Below are 19,215 nucleotides of genomic sequence, written 5' to 3' on the forward strand. Positions count from 1 at the left end.
CGCAGCAGCTGGATGCTGGTGCTTACAGCTCGAGCAGCCTTTGGCATGAGCAACCTCCAGGACCCCAGTGTTTCAAGAAAATGGGGGAAGTGGGAAAGTGAGCATGCAAAAAAATAGGTATAGGTAATGGTGTATATGTCTATAGCTAGGTATTAATGCTGTAGGCAATATCCACAACTAACTAGCTTGCATCCCCCCACCAGTCACACACATTTTCTGTGCTGGAGCACTGGATTTCATTAGTGTTGGGGCCAGGGATGAGCGCATGGGCGGTGCAAACACCTGGATGGTTTCAGCCTGACTGAAACTGGTTGCGGCAGCCGGAGTTTCCCGGGGAGCTCAGGAGCCCCAGCCGCGGTTTGGCCGCAGCGTTCCTGCCGCCTGACTCACCGCCTCCCCGGGCCCTTGCACAAGGGGCTGTTTCCCACCCACGGGGTTTTTCCTGGGGAAGGGGTTTTGATGTGTTGTGTTGTCCGTGGTGGTGGTGGGAAGACTGGGTGCACCTACAGCACCCAGCAGCTGTTGTGGGGCTGCTGCAAGGGACGGGACTGCTTTGGTTGGGTTTGGTTGGGTTTGGCTGGGGCGTTTGGGTACACACCTCCCAGGGATGCCAGCGGTGATGGATTGTGGGTTGCAGAGCAGGCGGAGGGAGGTGCAATCTCCTGGCCATGGGCAGTGTTTTGGGGAGTGCGGTGGGCTGTAGCACAGATCCAAGGAGGTGCCCGGTAGCCCCTACCCTGTATTAGGGCTTATGCCTTGCGAGTGCAGCCCCGAAGGCAACCCAGTCAGCACAGGCAGCCCCTGGCGTCTGAGCAGCTGCTCTTGGGCACAGCCTAAACTGCCCCGCCACCCCCATTTCAAGCCCCTGCAAGTAACCACAGCTACAACAGGGACAGGGACATCTCACTGCGGGCAGTGAGACGTGGAGCACCCGCCTTTGCAGTACAATGTGGAGCTAAAATAATAACAGCCTCAACCCTTGGCTCTCAGAGCCCAAGTGCCCGGGAGAGTGCGGGGTCTTTCCTGCCCCAGGAGGGCTGTGCTGCAGCATCGGCTGCAGGGCTGCAGCACGGGCCAGCACGGAGCCTTGCAGGTAAGAAATACATTTTTTTATATGTATTATTTTTTTAAAGCACTGGTTTAGGGTCTCCCCAGCTACAACACAGTATGGTTGCTCATGAGGTTGAAGTAGGAAGGATTGTTGTATTTTTGGTGTTTGGTTGTGATTTTCTTTTTCCCCTAACCTTGCCACTTTATGGGGATGCAAACACACACACTCATCTAAGGGAGCCACTATTGTACAGTTTGTGGCCCAGTGTGGCTGGCAAAAGGGAAAGGCCACGCACGTCCCTGTCTTGCCTATTAAACCTGTATTGCCCGAACACACCACTGTGGCTGTTCTGTAGTGTCCCATCACTGTACATGAACCCAGGCATGGCAGGTGTCACTCAAATGTGTCTCAGAGGTGGTGATGATTTGGGTCAGGGCCTGGGGCGGGGTATGAAGAGGGATTTTTTTACTAACAAACAGGACATGGCAGGGAGGTCGCCAAGGCAGAGTAGCTTTTTGGCACTGTTGTGGCTTTGAAAGCGAGTCCAATAGCAGAGGGTTGGGAAGGGGCCTGGGGGGGCTGTGCCATGGACACAGCCGTTGTGCTGGCAGCGCTGGGCTGCACCGACAGGGTGGGGAGGGCTGGCACCTCTGCCCACCCGCAGCCTCAGTGAGGAGCACAGGAGCTTTGCACGGATGTTTACATGTTAGATTGGCCTTGCTGAAACAAAGGACCTAAAATGCACTTTATCATGTGCCCCCCTTGATTCCCAGTGCTCCCCCAGCCGCTGGCGGGCGGTGGCTGCCTGCGTGGTCCCATGAGTAGAGCCGCTTTTTCCAGATATGCTCCAAAGGACAAAATCCCACCGTCCCTGTTTTTGGGGCTTGCTTGGTCTGTGCTCCACCTGCCCCCAGGCTGGGGGAGGGCTGAGCCAGGGCCATGGGATTTTTGCCTTACCTTATCTCTCGCTCTCAAAAAATATATATTAATAAATCAAGTTCTTTATTCAGGTTGATTTGTATTTGTTTACCTCGGTGTTAGCTATGACCTGTGCTTTTCTGGGACCCATTTGGAATTGGGGGCTGCTGATGGGTTTGGTTCACACGCCCCCGGGTGCTTACAATCAAACACAAGTGTGACTTGTTGGTGACAAACAGGGGCAGGAACATGCCCAGTGCCACCTGCGTCAGGGTCAGGCTCCAGTGGTGGTGTCAACCTGTTAGTCGTCAATGGTCGGAGGCTTTCTTGTACACAGGCACCTATATACTATATTTCTCTCCATATATACAGATATGCAGATATATGTGGGTTTAATATACATATATATATATATATGTATGTGTATATATAAATACAGATATATAGGCCACACAATTCCAGACCTCTGAAAACACAGGCAGCTTTAATTAATGAAGTCTTGCACTTTTAGCATATTTGTACATATAAGCTAAAGCCTGATGGTTATAATCAGGCTGGTTTGACAAACACGTTGAAAAATTACTGTATATATTGTATATACTCCATGTAAAAAATAAAAAAGAAAATATGAAAAAAAACTTAGAATTGAGTATAAATCTTGGTTTATTTTATATGATGTTGCATATAGATACATTTATAAATGTTACTATTCTTTAAAGTATTTTGTAATGGGAAAAAGGAAGTGTCTTATGAAGATGAACAGTAAAGATTTTATTCTTGTCTTGAATCTATGTCTCTGCACAACTCCATTGAATGGAAGCCTGTGCATTTTGACAAGCTTTAAACAGACTGTACATAGTATTTAAAAAAAAACAACAAAAAAATACCAAAAAAAAATAAAATAAAAGAGTACTTGCAAGACCTCTTTTTGCTGTTTATATTCCCTGGGTGGTTATGGGGATCTGAATCTGCTCCTTGCTCTCGGGGAGGCACGCGAGCATCGCATGTACGTGGGTATAACCAGCTGGAGGAATGGGGCTCAAGCCAGAGACAGTGGTTTCCATCACCAGTGGCAGAAGCAATAGGGACAGCACATAAATTAGAAAGAACAAGGCACCAGAGTCCGCATAGACATGTCTGCACACAATAAATGTTTTAATTTGGGTGTAAAAAGTGGGTACCATACTCATCCTGGGCTAATGGGCTGCTCTGGCACTCACACTGGTTGTGAGGCCAAATTAGTCCCAGGCTTCAGAATTTGGGTGTCCTCTTCATTTTTCTGGTATCCTAACACAGTTCGTGGCTTGGTCCTTGCTTTGGAAAGCACTGACTAAATGTGGCTTTAATGTGAAAACTGCTTTTGAAGGAACTTCTGAACCAGTCCATCATGGGAAATAATAGTGTGTCAAACACAGATTTTTGTTTTTTTCTTAAGCGAAACAAATTTTTATTTAACACCCCATTTGTCTTACAATACTTCTACATACAATACATTGTATAAAAAGCCAATCTGCCAACACAAGCATATGTTGCCTTCTTGGTAAAGTGACAAAGCCATAGCAAAAAGGACAAAATAGCCTATTTTTGGGGAAAGAAATTGGAATATTTCGTTTTGTTTCAGTCCAGATAACAACTGCAGTCACAATCAAGACCTTTTTTTTTTTATGGTACAACTGAATGACAAACTTCTAATAAAGTCAACACGCAGCTATTTCTTAGTCACAATGGTAGCAAACTCTTCTAAAAATACATTTGTATCTAGTCATTAGAATGATGAAGCAGCGGCTTGGTTTAGGAATGGACAGACACAGAGTGCTTTTTCTGAACCATTGCCCTGTCCCAGCAAATGCTACCGGTTGAATTACAAGCAGTTCTCCCCCATGCTGGAAGGGCTCGTATTTTTAAGACTGAGTTGAGCTATTCCCCCACCTCATGGGGCCACCAGAGGCCACACAAGCGGCCCCTGGAGGGGGTCGGTGCTGCCCCCGTCACCCAGAGCGGCTGCCCGAGCAGCCCCCTCGGCACTGCCGGAGCAGGAGGACACGGCAGCCCTGCTGCCCGCCCCTGGGCCAGCGATCATGTTTGACAAATGCATCTTCTGTGCACAGCAACAATAATAATGGCCCGGCCACTAGAAGGACTGTGCAGCGTGTGCTGAAACAGCCACCGAGCATGTTTCAGGGTAAATAACCATGGCACGGCTACCAAGTCACACTGGTGACACTGCAGTAGATAGTGCAATTTTAAAACTGTATAAACAGCGTCACTAGCAGTCTATATCCTACCTACAGCTGTCTATTTTGTACTGAATGATGCACATTCACTTATTTCCTATGACTGATCCAAAAAAATTAAAATGACTTATAACTTCATGAAAACTGTTACAGAAAAGAAAAACAGCAGAGCTACGTGGCATGATACACTAGTACTCGCTCAACCCCGCTGCTTCCTGCTGGTAAATGACCTCTTCAAAAGTTCAAACACACTTCTAAAAAACTTCAAAGTTACAATTTGAAAGGAAAGTCCCCCAGCTTGGGAAGTAGCTGACTAATTCTGGGTCAGACCCTGAAACCACCAGACTCCTCGCTGGCACTTCTGCTTCATTTCCAGCTCCATGCAGCCGCTGACCTTTTTCAACAGACGCGTGCGCACCGACCACGTCCTAATGCAACACCATGTGAATCTGGGTTCATCTTTGCAGCACCGAGAACTTCAGGTGGCCAAAAAGCTGTAGCAAAGGACCTCTGTCCTTGACTATGCGGGGCTTTAAAGTCAATGCCCCTCTGAGACTCTCACGTGAGGACAAGAGCTTCTATTGCTCCAGCCCCCGCCTCCAGCCTGCACGTGTCTCCCCACACCAGGAAAGGGCAGGAAAGCAGCAAGACACCAACTCCAGAGTTCCTCTGTCACAAGCAAAAAGCAGGAAAGTGTCCCTGGACACCTCTGGGTCACACTCCTTGGAAACAGCTGGCATTCGCTACATTGAGATCTCCCCAAAGGATCATCCATGGGCTGCAAAAGGAAGAGAACCTACCACGACTGGCTGCCCGGGCGCTGGCTGGTCCTGCTGGATCAGCCTGCGGGGGGATGGCAGGAACAACTGAAACACATCGCCCTTTGGGGGAAAAACATGGAAACAAATTGAAGAGAAAAAACAACATGTAGTTAATAAAAGTTAGTGTTCCCCTACATATCCTAACTTCTCACCTTAAATATAGTTTTTTTATATATATATATGCTGGTAGTGTCTCTATACATACATGATAGCCAACAGGAGCTACTGCATAACTGGTAATGACTCTAAAGTCTCTTGGATTGACACTAATAGAAAATGGTATTTAAAAGGTGCTCAGTTTTGCCTAACCAAACCAAGTAATGATGTCACACGGCTATTGTAATTCGCAAATTCCTCCAGCACAGTCTTCTGTACTTAGATCTTAACATCCTGGCTCGCAAACAAAAAAAAAAACAACCAAACAACAACAACAACAAAAGCCATTGAGTTGTAAACGTTTCATGCCTCTGCTACCTTGCTGAGCACATAGTTCATAGCTTTGACTATTTCTTTAAGTGAACAATATCCATCACAAACCTACAAAAGCTTTGTGGCTGGGCAGCTGCATCTGTTTTCATGGGGCTCCATTCACTTTGGCACGGCTATTTGCAGAATTACTCACTGAGCAAACCTTATCTGAGTACGTTCTGGACTAGAACAACGCGATCATCTGCTTTGTATTTCTAAAACAACACCAGTAAAACACTGAGTAAATACATTTTAAAAGTAACACAGTGTTGCCCTGCTTTTCCTCAGAAAAATAGCTATAAGAATGGATAAATTAGATTTAAAAAAATGCATAAAAATACAAATCAGTATTATATTGTACCAAGTGTAATTACTTTGTGAAGGCTTCTGAAAGAAGCTTCCCCATTTCCTGTATATATGATATAGTTTTTAGAATTACTGTTCATTCATTCAATAAAACTTTTACATTAATACCTGAGAGTATGGCAGAGAGTAGAAGAATGATTGATAAATTGATTGCTCCTGGTTAAAACTGTATTCTTTAGAAGCAGCATGGGAACTTTAACACCAATTGCAATGACAGTGTTTCACCAAGTGCTTGTAACACAAGTCAGAATTCCATTTTATCCTTCATTCATATCAGTGTTGCAAGAAAAGCCTCAGTGAATGATACCATCCCTATTTTGCATCTTTACAAAAAAAACATGCACAGTATAAAAATAATGCTGCGCTGCAGAGAATGATTCTAATACAGGCTTCAGAAACAGCAATTTTTAACTAGTTTAGCAGAGAGTCCCAGTTTACTTTTTTGTTGTTCTTAATATACAAGCTCTTCCCCCCTTTCTCTAAACCCATTCTAGCACCAGCTACCAAAGGCTCATTTATCAGCACTAACACTGGCAGAGCTTGCATCCACAGGATCTTTATCAGTTTTTATATATTCAAATTTTCAAGTCAGATTCCAGAGGATATATCCTGGCAGATCGAAAACATGACAGCAGCAATAACCCAGAGAGCTATAGAAAAGAGAGAATAATTACAAGGTTGAGGTGTGGACTCAGAGTAAGCCAAGGAGCAACTGCAATCTGCCCCTGGCGGTTTAATAGCCTGAATTCAGCCAGCTCTGAAGCAGCTGAAGATGGTCAGTGCTTGGGCTTCCCAAACACAAGCAAAAAACATACATTTCATCAACATGCTCCTAAGAAGTTACCAATGGCACCTCTTGCAAGACAAATGACAACCACCACGTGGTCAGACAGATTTAGCCACTACTTTCCCTTGATTTCATCAATCTACACTAGTGTTCACATCCCTGCACAGCCTGGATGGTCAAACCACCTTCCATCCTTTTCACCTGCATTGTAAGAGGCCTGGTAAGAAAATGGGAAAGAGAACTCATATATAGGCTGAGCTAAAAAAGCGGGAAACAAGTTGTTTGTTGCAAAAATTGAGATGTGGGCTGGGAGAATGCAGCCTGCAAACTGCCGACCAGGGGCTGGAATTGGCAAAGAGATCAGGACCACCAGTACCACCAAAGCAGAGAAATGCAGAGCAGGGTAACATTCTTCTCTAAGCTCATGCTCTTGTGCCTACCGCAGCCTCTGTTCTTAGTTTTCACCCTGCTTTGATCCCAGGCCACATGCAAGTTTGGAAATAACTAATTAAACTAACCTGGAAGATAACCTCTAAGCTGTCACTACTCCTTTTAAGCAAAAAATGGGTAGAAGTCATTCCTTTTATCACAGTAATAGAAATGAACCTGCAGAGCACACACTGTAACAGCTGTCATTCAGATAGGCTTGCAATAGGTCACATCCAGCCTTTCCAAGCAATGTTGCATATTTTAATAACATGGTAACAACAGCTTATTATTCAGTCCTTTTTTGGAGTGAAACATATGAGCAATGCAAGAAGGTGATTGTGCTTCAAACTATTTTTATTTACATTACATACCAGTAACCTGATAATTAAAGATAACTATTCACACCCCAGTTTCCCTATGTAAACACTAGACTCAATTTCCATAGCAACAACCTTCATTTGTAAGCGCTTTATGTGGTTATTTCAGAGTAAAGAAAAATCACACTCTGATTCTTGCCTTAAGTTGTAAATTTTTAGCACTCTCTATTTTAACTTTTATGTCATGAGGTTTCTCAAAAAATCTCACAAAAGCTGGCTCATTTAACAAGGAAGCCAGAATCTGTTCGAAGGCAAAAGACCATTCATGGTTCCCTCTCAAACTCTGTGCTCTACCACCTTCAGTCGGCTCAGAGCTGTTTTCCTCCTGCCCTTTTGCGGGGGTTTCAGCAGCCACCTCTGTAACAGCAACCGGACTTTTGACCAGTGATGGGGGACTCTGCAGTCTTCTCCCAACTTCTTCCATCTTCAGCAGAAGGCTGGTTACCACCGCTATAGCCCGATACAGCAGCTCCTCCTCTGGATCCCCATGGAACAGATTGTACAGAGTTTTTGAGAACTGGATGAACTGAGACTACAGAGAGACATAGATGGAGGAGACTGTTCAGAGAACAGCAACACAACCGTCCTGTTTCACCACACATCGTGCTCTCAATCCAGCGCCTGGTGCTGCTGCTCAGCGCCTGGTGCAACAACTGCTCTAAAGAAAGTATCAGCATGGACCAGCCCCAGTAAATCCAACTGTATAAGCTTACAGTTACAATAGTTAAAAAAACACAGTCTAATGATTAATGTGGAGGTCTGAAATTCAAGGGAACTTACAAATCCTTTAGGAAACTACTAATAGGATTTAATGGATAAACAGCAGTCAAAAGTAGACTTTAATAAGACTCAGGCAGTTTACCTGATTCATTCTTGGCAAATCCTTAATGTTTTCTTCTCTTTTAAGAAGTTCATCTTGCCATTGCTTTAGATACGCCTGAATATCAACCTTCCCCTTCCCTAATTGACCAAAAAAAAAAAGAGAAAAAAGAAGTGAAGAAACAAGAACAAAGAGCTTCCCATGAGGGATGAGGAGCAGAAGAACTGGCAACATCAATGTCATTCCTTCCCAACAGAGTGGTGGGGCCAAGGACTAAACACAATCAGAGTTTACATTACCCTCTCGCCCCCCAGAACCACACTTATAAAAGCAGATTTAATGTAAGCACTACACTAGAGATGACGTTACTCAGTATTCTTTGCCACCACACATTTCCCCAGCTCAGCTCGCCCAGAAGACACACAGTTACCAAGTGTGTCTCCAGGATTCTTTACCTTTTTCTGGGCTGCTCTTCAAAGAATCACTTTCAAGACTATCCCCAACAGATGAAACTACAGTTTAGGAGGAGAAAAAGAAGAAAGAGTTATTTATTTGAGAAAGGAGGACCAATAGTTCATTTCCTTTTATCAAAAACTCCTTCCCTAAGGAGCAAGGCCCTCACTGACCCATATGTTCCCAACACAGATTAGGCCACGAAGAAACCATGTGGTACCACTTGTGTACTTTCTGTAAAAATAGAAGCTGCTGACAACAAGAGCAACTGCAATCAGTTATATCAAGCAAATAACCTTCATGATGGTCATAGTCCATGTTTTGAACAGTGGTGAAAACAGCACCCACATACTACAGATAAGGTACTTTGGGATAGTTTTTAAAAAACAAAAAGGATCTGTCTTCCAAAGAAGGAAAACCGCACAGCTTTCCAAGCAGAATATTTTATCAACACCATAAACTTAGACCCCACAAAACTTTGTTCAACTTTTTTTTTTTTTTAAATGGAAGCAAAGGATTTTGAAATGCTTATGTGCCTCAAAATAGTCAGGGATTTGGATACTCGATTTCTTGAGGTAGGAAATATCATCCCTTTATGCTGAAAAATGCTGATCAAATATACACCCCTGTTTCCATGTAAACACCCATGGCCCTTGGATTCCATCATCAGACTCGCTACCCACTAATTCTACACTATTTTATGAAAATGTAACCATCTACAGAAGATCTTTGCAGAGGATTTACAGTGATATGATCTCCTGGCTTTACTGGTTTTCAAAAGAGAGCTCCCCTGTTTTTCACCATGAGATAACTAACAGATTCCTTCTAATATTCTGCAGGCAAAGCCTCACACTCTGGAGCTTACCGCTGAGTTGGCTGAAGTGGATCAGCTCTTCTTTTGAAAGATCACCACCTTTGGAAGGGCTTAGAGATTCTACTTCAGTAAAAGCTGCAATAAATAAACGAATTAAATGGCTTTAATGCTCCCAAGCATTACCAAAGCACTGATGAAAACGGACAGCTTTGTACAGACAAATGGTCCCTATGAAGAGAAATGGTGTTGGGGCAGATTATGTCCTTCCCAAAGAATACGTCACTCTGGAAGAAATACACATCTGTACTACAGCTGTCAGACTGTACTGTAGCCAGTAGCCAGTTGACTGGTGTCAACAAAAAGTAAAGCTAAGAAAATATTATTATAATACAAGAACAAACCACAAAACAAAACCAAAACCAACCAAACAAACAAAACAACACCATGCAAAGATGATAAAAGCCAGGAATAGCCCTCCCCAAATGCCACCACCTCTCACTTACCTGGAGGGATGTGCAACTTAAAAAGAAGCTTGAGTTTGTCAGTGAAGCTTCCATTATACATGGTATCTGTTAGAGGAGAGAGGCAAGACTGTTCAACTGGACCAAACTTTAAAACAGCCTCATAACCTACACAAATACAACCCAGGGAGGTTGGAACTGGACATTTGTCCTGTCTTCCATGGAGCATAATTAGAGATAAAGCTTAAGGAAGGCAGTATCACCTGCAGCTGAGCCTGGGGTTTGACTTACTAAAATGAAATCACAGCCCCAAAGAAATACAGCACTAATGTCTTCTTGGCATTTTCCCTTTAATTTTTGTTTCCTGAACAATACCACTTGAAAAGCAAGAAGAAAGGAACATAGTGGTAACCTGAGACAACTTTCAGTTCCCCAGAGATATAAGGCATTGGTCATCTTGCATGATCTGTCTATGAGATGGCTTAGTATGAGGAAGCATTTATCATCAACCAAACAGGCTGGGCAATGAGATCATACCATTTCCTAATTTTCTGATATTTTGGTGGTAAAGCCATATTTACATTTAATCTCAAATAGGAGATTATTCTCCAGGGGATTAACGTCTCAGGAAAGTTACTAGTTTGTGAAGCCTTGTGTTAGCTATTCCATGTGAAATACAGGCAAAAAAAATGGGAGCACCGTTCCATAACTTCAAGCCTAATAGTGCAGGTCCCACTCTCAGACTTGTAAACATACTTTGAGTATTTGGTTTGCCATTTAAGCAGTCTTTGCATTTAGTTTCCCATGATAAAAATCAGACTATTTGATCCTAAATTAAGAGGCTAGTCTCCTTAGGCTCTTAATATAATGTATGGAAGATGATACATGCCAGGACTACTCCCAAGATGGAGTCCCTTGTGAATGTGCTACATACACGTGTCGTTCTCATACCAAGAACACAGGCAAATTGTTTGAAGTTTATAAGGCAACTGGAGCTCTCATCCATCAGTCTGAATGTCCACAATGCAAGTGAGTCTCTGTTTGCACAGTGTGACCAGGGACTCAAGAGATGATGGAGAACCCTGAACTGCTGGCAGTCAATGCGATATTGGTCAAGATATGGCAGACTGGCATCATGATGTTGCAAGACAGGACTATTTACACTCCAATAACAGGAAAGAAAGTGCTCCTTCTGCAAAGGAAAGATAAAATGTTAGATTTTCTGAAACAACAACTCTCTCTGGGTGAAAGATGTGAGAAGTTAACTATGTTATTTGATTTAAAGCTGACACGTAAAACGTGCTGAATCTCCCTTTTGTTTCAATTTGTTAAAACAGTTTCACACCCATAACACAGTCCACCTTTAAGACAGATGGTTGGAAAGTGAGGAAGATGGCACATTACCTTGAATAATTCATAAAGCTCTTCAAGATCACTAGGACTGAATCTTACATCCTGGGACACAACCCGCAGCTGAAACAAAATTAAGAGAAAATTAATGTTATGGGAGACTTAACTTTACATTAAAAGACACTGTTTGAATATTCCATGTTTTGGCATGTTATAACTAGGAGTAAGAATAGGACTTTTTTAAAGCAATCAGACGATTATAGACTGAGAGAAATATTTTCTCCAAAAAAAAGGGAGCTTAGAGCTAGTTACATTACTTGTATACACCATGAAACTCAGTTATTTGTAATGTAACATATAGCTTCCTTTATAATGGGCAAGTGCATGTTCAGCTCTCAACAGAGAAGCTGAATCCTCATTTTTTTTAAATAAAAAAAAAATAAACAAAAAACTTGTTCACACCTTTTTAAAACAAAGTTAGCTACAAGACCAGTTTCTATCCTCACAATATGTATGTTTTATAAAATGAAATAGAACAGTTATCATCTCAGCACAGCCAACAGCATTTAGTATCAGCTGCTGCAAGCCATATTTACTATGGTAAGCAGCACTGCTTGTTAAACAGAGTAGTATTATCATCAGTTATAGGAAACTGGCCACTTGAGAAAACAGGCAAACAAAGGGAGCACCTTGCAGCCTCCACCTTCATTCAGGAGTCTGAACTTAAAGGATGATATTGGCAGCTGAAGTGCTACCACTCCACAGGCATTACTGGACATACACACACCATAGACAAAAAGCCTTCGTGTACAATAAAAAAAAAGCCTTGCAGTATAATAATGTTCTTTGGGGACATTTGGGATTGCTTCCCAGAGCAAAAATGGAGGTGACTGATTGTTTTACTGTAGCACTGTGGACATTTTACAGTGCTCTATGCCTCTAAGAGAGATGTGTTAACAATTTAACAACAGCAGACAGAAATATAGGTCAGGCTGTTCCAATCAATGCGAAGTGCCAGCAATACGCCAGCCTTTGGAAGTTCTTTGTGATGGCAACACTTGTGACGAGACCAGAAGGTCATGCTGTGTTTCACAAACCAAAAATGTCAGAGGCCGAACATCAGTTGACACCCTGCAGATGAGAGCGATTTCAGCATATAAAATTATATATTTGGTCCTGGAAAATGTAGCTCTTCTCAGAATTTTCCAAAAAGGAATGAATTTTATCAGAGGGAAGGGTTTAGCTCTTCCAAGTCACTCACCACATTCTGCTTGGTCGTAGCTTCCAATGTCTGGATCACATAAAGCCTGTTCCTGCAGCGCATGCTCTCAACATCCTCATATCGAATATCGCCATATCTCTAAGAAGAAAACAATCATTCCATGAAATCAGCTGTTGCTAGACACATCTAAGCAGCTATTTTTGTCTTTCTTGCAACTAAGTACAATACAGGCGTGGACACAAAACAAGATCGCAAAAACTCTTGAGCAAAAGAATCGTTTATTAGAATACTAACAACTCTGCTATCATGTGGTGACCACTACCGCAGGGTAGCAAAGTGTGTGCGTTGTTAGGGCTTGAAGTTCAATCTAGTAACATTAGATATTAGCTGAAGTAATTTTCGAGTCATTCTTAGCTACCACTGGAATTTCTGAAGGACAGGGAAGGTGTCTGGGCATTGGAGTAGAACAAGGACATTTACCTTTAAAGAAAAGTACGACAGTAGGCAGAAACTAGAAACAAGCTCCCAGATAAATCACAGAACAAACTATTAGACAATTAAAATCTAAACAGAAACAGATAAATCAAAACGGGCCAACATTTTTAAACAAGATAATGTCAAATCAATTTAATTTCCTCATATGATGAAATGCTGTCTGGTGTGTTGAACTGAAACAGCGGATAGGACACATCTTTATTTCTGTGAGGTTTTTGACACTTTTCAACAACATATGCAGCCAGGAAGACACGGCCTAACCGCAATCACTGTGCACCCTGTGCACAACTGGCTCTAATACCAAACTTTGAGAAGAAATGAGTGATAAATGAACAACCTAGGCAGGACTTGCAGAAGTTTCTTCACAGTGCGTTTTGTTCCCATATTCAGCAATACACTTCAAACAAGATATGAAAAACTGCAACATAAAGAGTCTGAACATATAAGCTTTGGGGAAAGGCCAGAGGAACTGGTTGTGTTGAATCTAGAAAAATAAATGATCAGAGTTGAAAGCATAAGTGATGAACAACAACAATCTGATCGCAACAAGGCATTGCAGAGAAAACTGCCACTGACTATCCTCAGTAGTGCTTTGTGAGCATCCAAGAGGAACCACACTGGATATTAGGATATTTTCTGACAAGAGCAGAGAAACCCTACAATGGGCTAACAGTGTTGCAGATTCTCTTTTGCCCAAGAGTTTTAACAACATATTTCAAGGACAATCTGGGCATATGCAGGACAGGGAGCTGAACTGGGTGACCTGTGGAGCTCTCTTCCAGAACCGTATTTCTGTGTTCCTGTGAAGACCGCTACCAGCACAGCTTCCGACAGGGAGCAAGGAGGAAGCAGAGAGAAATTGCATCTCTGACTCAGAACTCATTCACTGGTCTGGCTTCTGGGCACTGATCTTGTGCAATGGCCTCAGTAAGAATATACATAAGATATATAATCTAACTGCATTAGTGCAATGTGATAAAATGTTAACACGTTCTTCCATTCACTAATTAAACATGACTTCTTCATACCTGATTAGACTGCCAAAGAATAAGTCTTGCATTTGTGCCTGAGTCATAAAGGCATGAAGCTGCACATCATTTTAAAATTCAATTCCAAACCTTTCCACTTAATCGCATTTATCTTGTGAACACCCATGCGAAGCAACAGTATCACAAAGAACATCTCTGTTCACTTATTCATGATTTGTACCTAGACCTATCTGCAGAATGACAACTCTCCATTGCAGCAATCTCTCCATTTCGAAATTTGTTTTATTTCCTCAGTGATACGAAAATAAAACCCTTCACCGGAACACAATTGTGTTGAAATTAACTGTCTGGTCAAAATGAGAAGCAGGACATTGACTCTCACTCTGGAACAGCAGTTCTCAAACAAGGGGTTGTGACATTTACCAGCACGGAAGAAATTCAGTTTCAACCGAAGCTAAAAATTTGCATCCAAAATGAGGCAATGAGATACGGGCCTAGGAACAGGGCTGTCAGCTTGGAAGTGGCAGATTCGGTTTCAAAGATCTGCTCAAATCAATGTTCAAAAGCCATAACAAATCAGAGGCTATTCCTTTGGTCCAGTCACCTGCCTGCAATGGCAGGGGAAGAAGAAAGGGAGTTTCTTCTTTTTTGTCTTTCAGTTATGATTCCAACCCTGTGAAAGCTTCAGCTTGCACTTCAGAATGCAATATACAGCACTTCATTATTTACCATCTCTGTTCTTTATTCTGCAAGTATTCATCCCCACTATGAGAGTTCACCATGATAAGAAAAGACCCACAATAGTTCACAACTCTTCTTACAAGAACCTTAAAGCATTTTACAAACACAATTCTTCAGCACAACATTCTTGTGGGACGATATTGACAGCAGAAACAGACGTTTTATATTAGCCCAATGCTATAAAGACATTTCAGGAGAACTTGAGTTTCTAATTCTTTGTTCAACCCACTAAAAGCAAAGCTCTCTCCTCAGTAAAAATCAAATTAGACAGTTCCTAAATTACACAAATTACATTTAGTTAATCTTTTCTCAGTCAAGGTCAGGACATTTTTCCAAGAGAGATGTATTATGGATCTTTCATTAGAAATATGTGACTGAGAATCAGAAAAGACACACACGCACACACACACACACAGAAGTATAATCTAGCTAATAGAAAATAGCTAATAGAAAAAAAAAAAAAAAAAGTGAAGAAATCTTTTCCCTCAGCTTGCCATTCGCTTACGGTGGGCTGAGCAGAAGTCTATCTACAAGTGGATTAATACCCTGATACAAATGATGCCACGGAAGGAAATGCCTCATGATAGTCTGAAGACAAAAGGAGAAGGAGAAGCCAGACCTATTTCCTCCCGAGTGCAAAGCTGCAAAGCCAGACACTGCAGAAATCAAACTTGCAAATTGAAAGAATATGCTAAAAGACCGTAACTGGTCTTCCTCAACCAACACATCTCACAACAGTCATTTAACCTGAAACTACTCAAGCACGCAGTTTCCTGCACAGGTTGTTATGTCAAATGTTACCACTACCTGCAATGTGCAGTACCCAGTTTCAAATTATTATAGTAAATGCAAGTGCCATTTCTGCTGTACTTTGTCATTTAGTTGACCTACTAATGAAGTGGATGAGGGATGGCACTACCTGACCTGTGATGAACTTAGGGAGCTCCACTCAGGACAGCCTAGCAAGCACATTCCAGACAATTCAAAAAACCAAAATAATACAAAAACAAACCTACCCCATAACCTATAAGGTTTTTGGTGAGGCTCAACAAAATATAGAGCCCAATTTCTACGAATCTAGATAGATTTTCTACTCTAGTTTGCACAATGCTGCTGCACTATTTTTAAGGTAGCCCATGCAACGTAAACACTGCATGGGATGCAAAAACATACCCACAGGAACACATACTTCATTTGACTCTCGGATCAAGTCGGTAATGTCCACTTTGGGATGGTCACTCTTTGTGTCGCTGAGGCTGGAGCCCTGCTGCACAGCTGGAGGCAAAGGACTGTCTTTGTTAGTGACACTGTCAAAAAATCTGCACAAAGCAAACACACAATCAATCAGCAGGAACCAGTTTATCTCAACAAAACAACAACATCAGCATCTACTGAAGAAAAAGCGCGCAAAGAATGGGAAATAGCAAAAACATGAGTAGCACAAATATGCTATAATAATAATAAAGATATATAAAAATAGGACCCAACTACCCAGAGAAGGTTATAGAGCTGTAATAATTTTTTAAAATATACCAGCATGCAACAGAAGTGTTACAGCCGGATAAGAATGTTGAAAGCAGGAGTTCAAAAGCTCATAAAAATCATCAACATCTTGGGTGTCAAGTGGAAACAGCAGCTTGTTTGGTGCAAGTGAAAATTAAACTTTCACCACACTTCTGGATTTTAAATTTTAACACATTTAAACTGGGTGAGTGTACTCTTACTGTTAGGGGTTTTTTAAGTGTTAAATATTTAAATGAGCATAGCTAGGTTTTACAATAAATACCTGGCTGCATGGGCTCATAGAATAAAAATTACATTTTCCTCATTAATTCTGTAGCTCCTATCCTATATTCAAACATGCAACAGCTAAAAGTCTCACTAAAAGGAAATTCTTACTATCAGTTCCTAACAGCCATAACTTGGTGACTCCTACAGCACAGTCATTTTGCTGTGTTAATACTCCATGATACACAATTGCAGCAGCAACAAAAGAATTTAGGTAGGTAGTGCAGCAAAAACTGTGCAAGTTTTGCTTGCAATACATCAGTTTAAAATGCACTTTATGTTGCATATATTAATTTATTCTTCAAATGAGAATACAGAACAAACATCAGGTCATGATTGTCCTCATTGCGTTTTTTTTTTATTATTTCTATTTAAAGCCATTAGCAGCAGAGGAGCCAGTAGCCTAAACTACAAGAACTGAGCTGTAGAAGATGTTGTCAGTAAGTTGATGCCTCAACTGTCTGGAACGGTCTAAGTGTGCTCTAGATTATCTCATCATTAAGGAAAGCCACCTTCTATAAGTGATATAAAGTCCAAACACATTGCTTTTACTTTAAAATACACAAAATGGCGATGGTTTAGAAGAACTTTAATGGAGGATGGGATTTTCAGAGGATCAGGCACACTTTCCAGCCACCGCTTCTGGAATTTTGGCCCAAGATGAAAACTTAATTCCTATGAAGCCCTTGGAAGTCTTGGCCAGATGTCTTCTCAGCTGCCCCAGAATGACTTATCTATTTCCAATTGTAGCAGCTGCTACACAGCCTGTAAGAATAACAGTTAAACTGATACCTGTTGAGAACACTGACTGCTTCTGCATCATCCTTACAAGTCAGCAACTTCTCCATGTTGTATTCCAGCACTGCGAGCCCCAGCTGCAAGATTGCCTTTATTCCATCATAGAAGAAGCAGTCCACCACATTGACTGCACTTTCAATAGGCAGCACACTGATAAAAAGGGTAAGGAACCAGGAGAGAGAGACCGAGGAGAAAAAGGTCATGTCCGTCATGTGGCCTGTCAACTGAGGCAGATGAAACCTGATGAGCTCCTCAAACACTGCCTGATCTACCAAGGCACCTGCAGGGAAAGGATAACAAAACCACCACCCAAATCTTAGTACAGAGAAGCACACTTTTCCCCGAGCACCGGCCAGACGTCAAGCCCCCATCCTCATGCAACTTTGTTGTAGAAGTGTGGAACCACTGTGTCCGCTCCCTGGGCTGCACGCTGTGCGCTCTGTGCGCGGGCCCGGAGCCGTGCTGCGCGCTCTAAGGTGCGTTAGCACTTTTGGGGGTGTGAGCCCACTTCCAGTGATTCTCCCGACAGCCAGTACACCTGCTCTGCAATTAGAGAGAAACTTCATATCCAAGTTTCTTCTAGCACATACACCTGCAAGTACCGAGTATGAGATCAAAGCGTTAAGTCTGGACCTGAAGTAACTCTTTTTCCTTTATCTAAGCCAAGCAAGTTTCAAATAAATAGTATGATCTGCAGTTGTAATACCAAAAGCACAGTATAATAGCCTAAGTGACTATTTGCTGAGTAGTTATGCCTAGAGTAATGACAATATCTGAAAATCATATCCACTCCTACTTAAGGAAGAGTCTTGAGATAATCTCTGTAACTTCGATTTTCTACTTCAAAATACTGAACCAAATGCAACAGTTTCTCTCCACTGTTCAGCCTTCAGCTCATTCCTTACACTTGTTCTTAATGAATGAACATTTATATTCAACGCTAGATAGACAGACAGATGGATGTTACCAATGATACGACGATTGAAATAATCAGGTAGCATCCTTTCACACACAGCAACTAAAAGCCAGAAAGCTTCTTCCTCTTTAGCATACAGCAGAAGTACTGATGTCAAAATATTCATTGCCTGTAACATTTAAATAGAAAAAGAAGCACTTATGAGGAAAGATGGTGAAAACACAACTGTTGTCATTTGTTAAAATTTATATTTCTGAACATTTTGAGTGCTAGGATAACTTACAGCCATGCCCAGTATAAGACTTGTACCTCTGTATTATTAAATATAGAGCATAGTATTTAAACTACATAAAAATATTTTTCAGTGCTAAAAGTCTAGTAAGAATGCAAAGGCATATATGAAGTAGACATGACAGAATTTATCAACAAATTCAAGTACAATGTAAAAACTCATGTCACATAGTGGGATGAAATAAGCAAAGTGAACCACTGAGCAAGAAACCATTACATATTTATGTGACTGATTTTATGAGGTGCCACTGAACTGCCATCATGAGCCAATATTTAGTCAACCAACACTGAGTTTCAAAACCGCTGTACCTGACAATAACCAATCTGGGGATTCCTGTGTGCGTAAGCTGTAAGAACTCTCCTGAGCGCAGAAATTCCGGTGTCACTCTGAAAAGCAGGATGCTCAGGTAAGGAGCGACGTAAATCTCGTTCAATTTCATCAGTAGCTAAAGTGCAGGTTCCTAAGGACTCTTCCACTAATTCAGTGTAATAGCCGGGGTTGGATGCCATATCATTTACAGCACCTGCCAATACATTGTATTGCACAGTATTAGAGGACAACAGTAAAGTATCTTCAAATTGTATACAAATTTTTGGTGACTACAGAGGTACCTCATGATCTCCAG

The 19,215-nt window shown here is 41.9% G+C and overlaps 1 protein-coding gene across 1 annotated transcript in view; it reads right to left on the reverse strand.

Moving 5' to 3' along the window:
* Positions 1-3,380: 3,380 nt before the first annotated feature.
* The window catches only part of TBC1D8B (TBC1 domain family member 8B), a 37,774-nt gene continuing 21,939 nt past the window's right edge, over positions 3,381-19,215 (reverse strand). Inside the window, exons 10-21 of the mRNA XM_082061806.1 lie at positions 18,899-19,113; positions 18,350-18,467; positions 17,377-17,662; positions 15,986-16,115; positions 12,611-12,709; positions 11,404-11,472; positions 10,951-11,191; positions 10,042-10,107; positions 9,590-9,673; positions 8,727-8,783; positions 8,314-8,411; positions 3,381-7,983 (exon numbers count right to left, since the gene is read on the reverse strand). Coding sequence (XP_081917932.1) covers positions 7,573-7,983; positions 8,314-8,411; positions 8,727-8,783; positions 9,590-9,673; positions 10,042-10,107; positions 10,951-11,191; positions 11,404-11,472; positions 12,611-12,709; positions 15,986-16,115; positions 17,377-17,662; positions 18,350-18,467; positions 18,899-19,113 — 1,874 coding nt within the window. The 3' untranslated portion in view covers positions 3,381-7,572. The remainder of the gene's footprint in view (positions 7,984-8,313; positions 8,412-8,726; positions 8,784-9,589; positions 9,674-10,041; positions 10,108-10,950; positions 11,192-11,403; positions 11,473-12,610; positions 12,710-15,985; positions 16,116-17,376; positions 17,663-18,349; positions 18,468-18,898; positions 19,114-19,215) is intronic.

This window comes from Streptopelia decaocto (genome assembly GCF_964273445.1).
Source record: "Streptopelia decaocto genome assembly, chromosome: 10".
NCBI lineage: Eukaryota > Metazoa > Chordata > Aves > Columbiformes > Columbidae > Streptopelia > Streptopelia decaocto.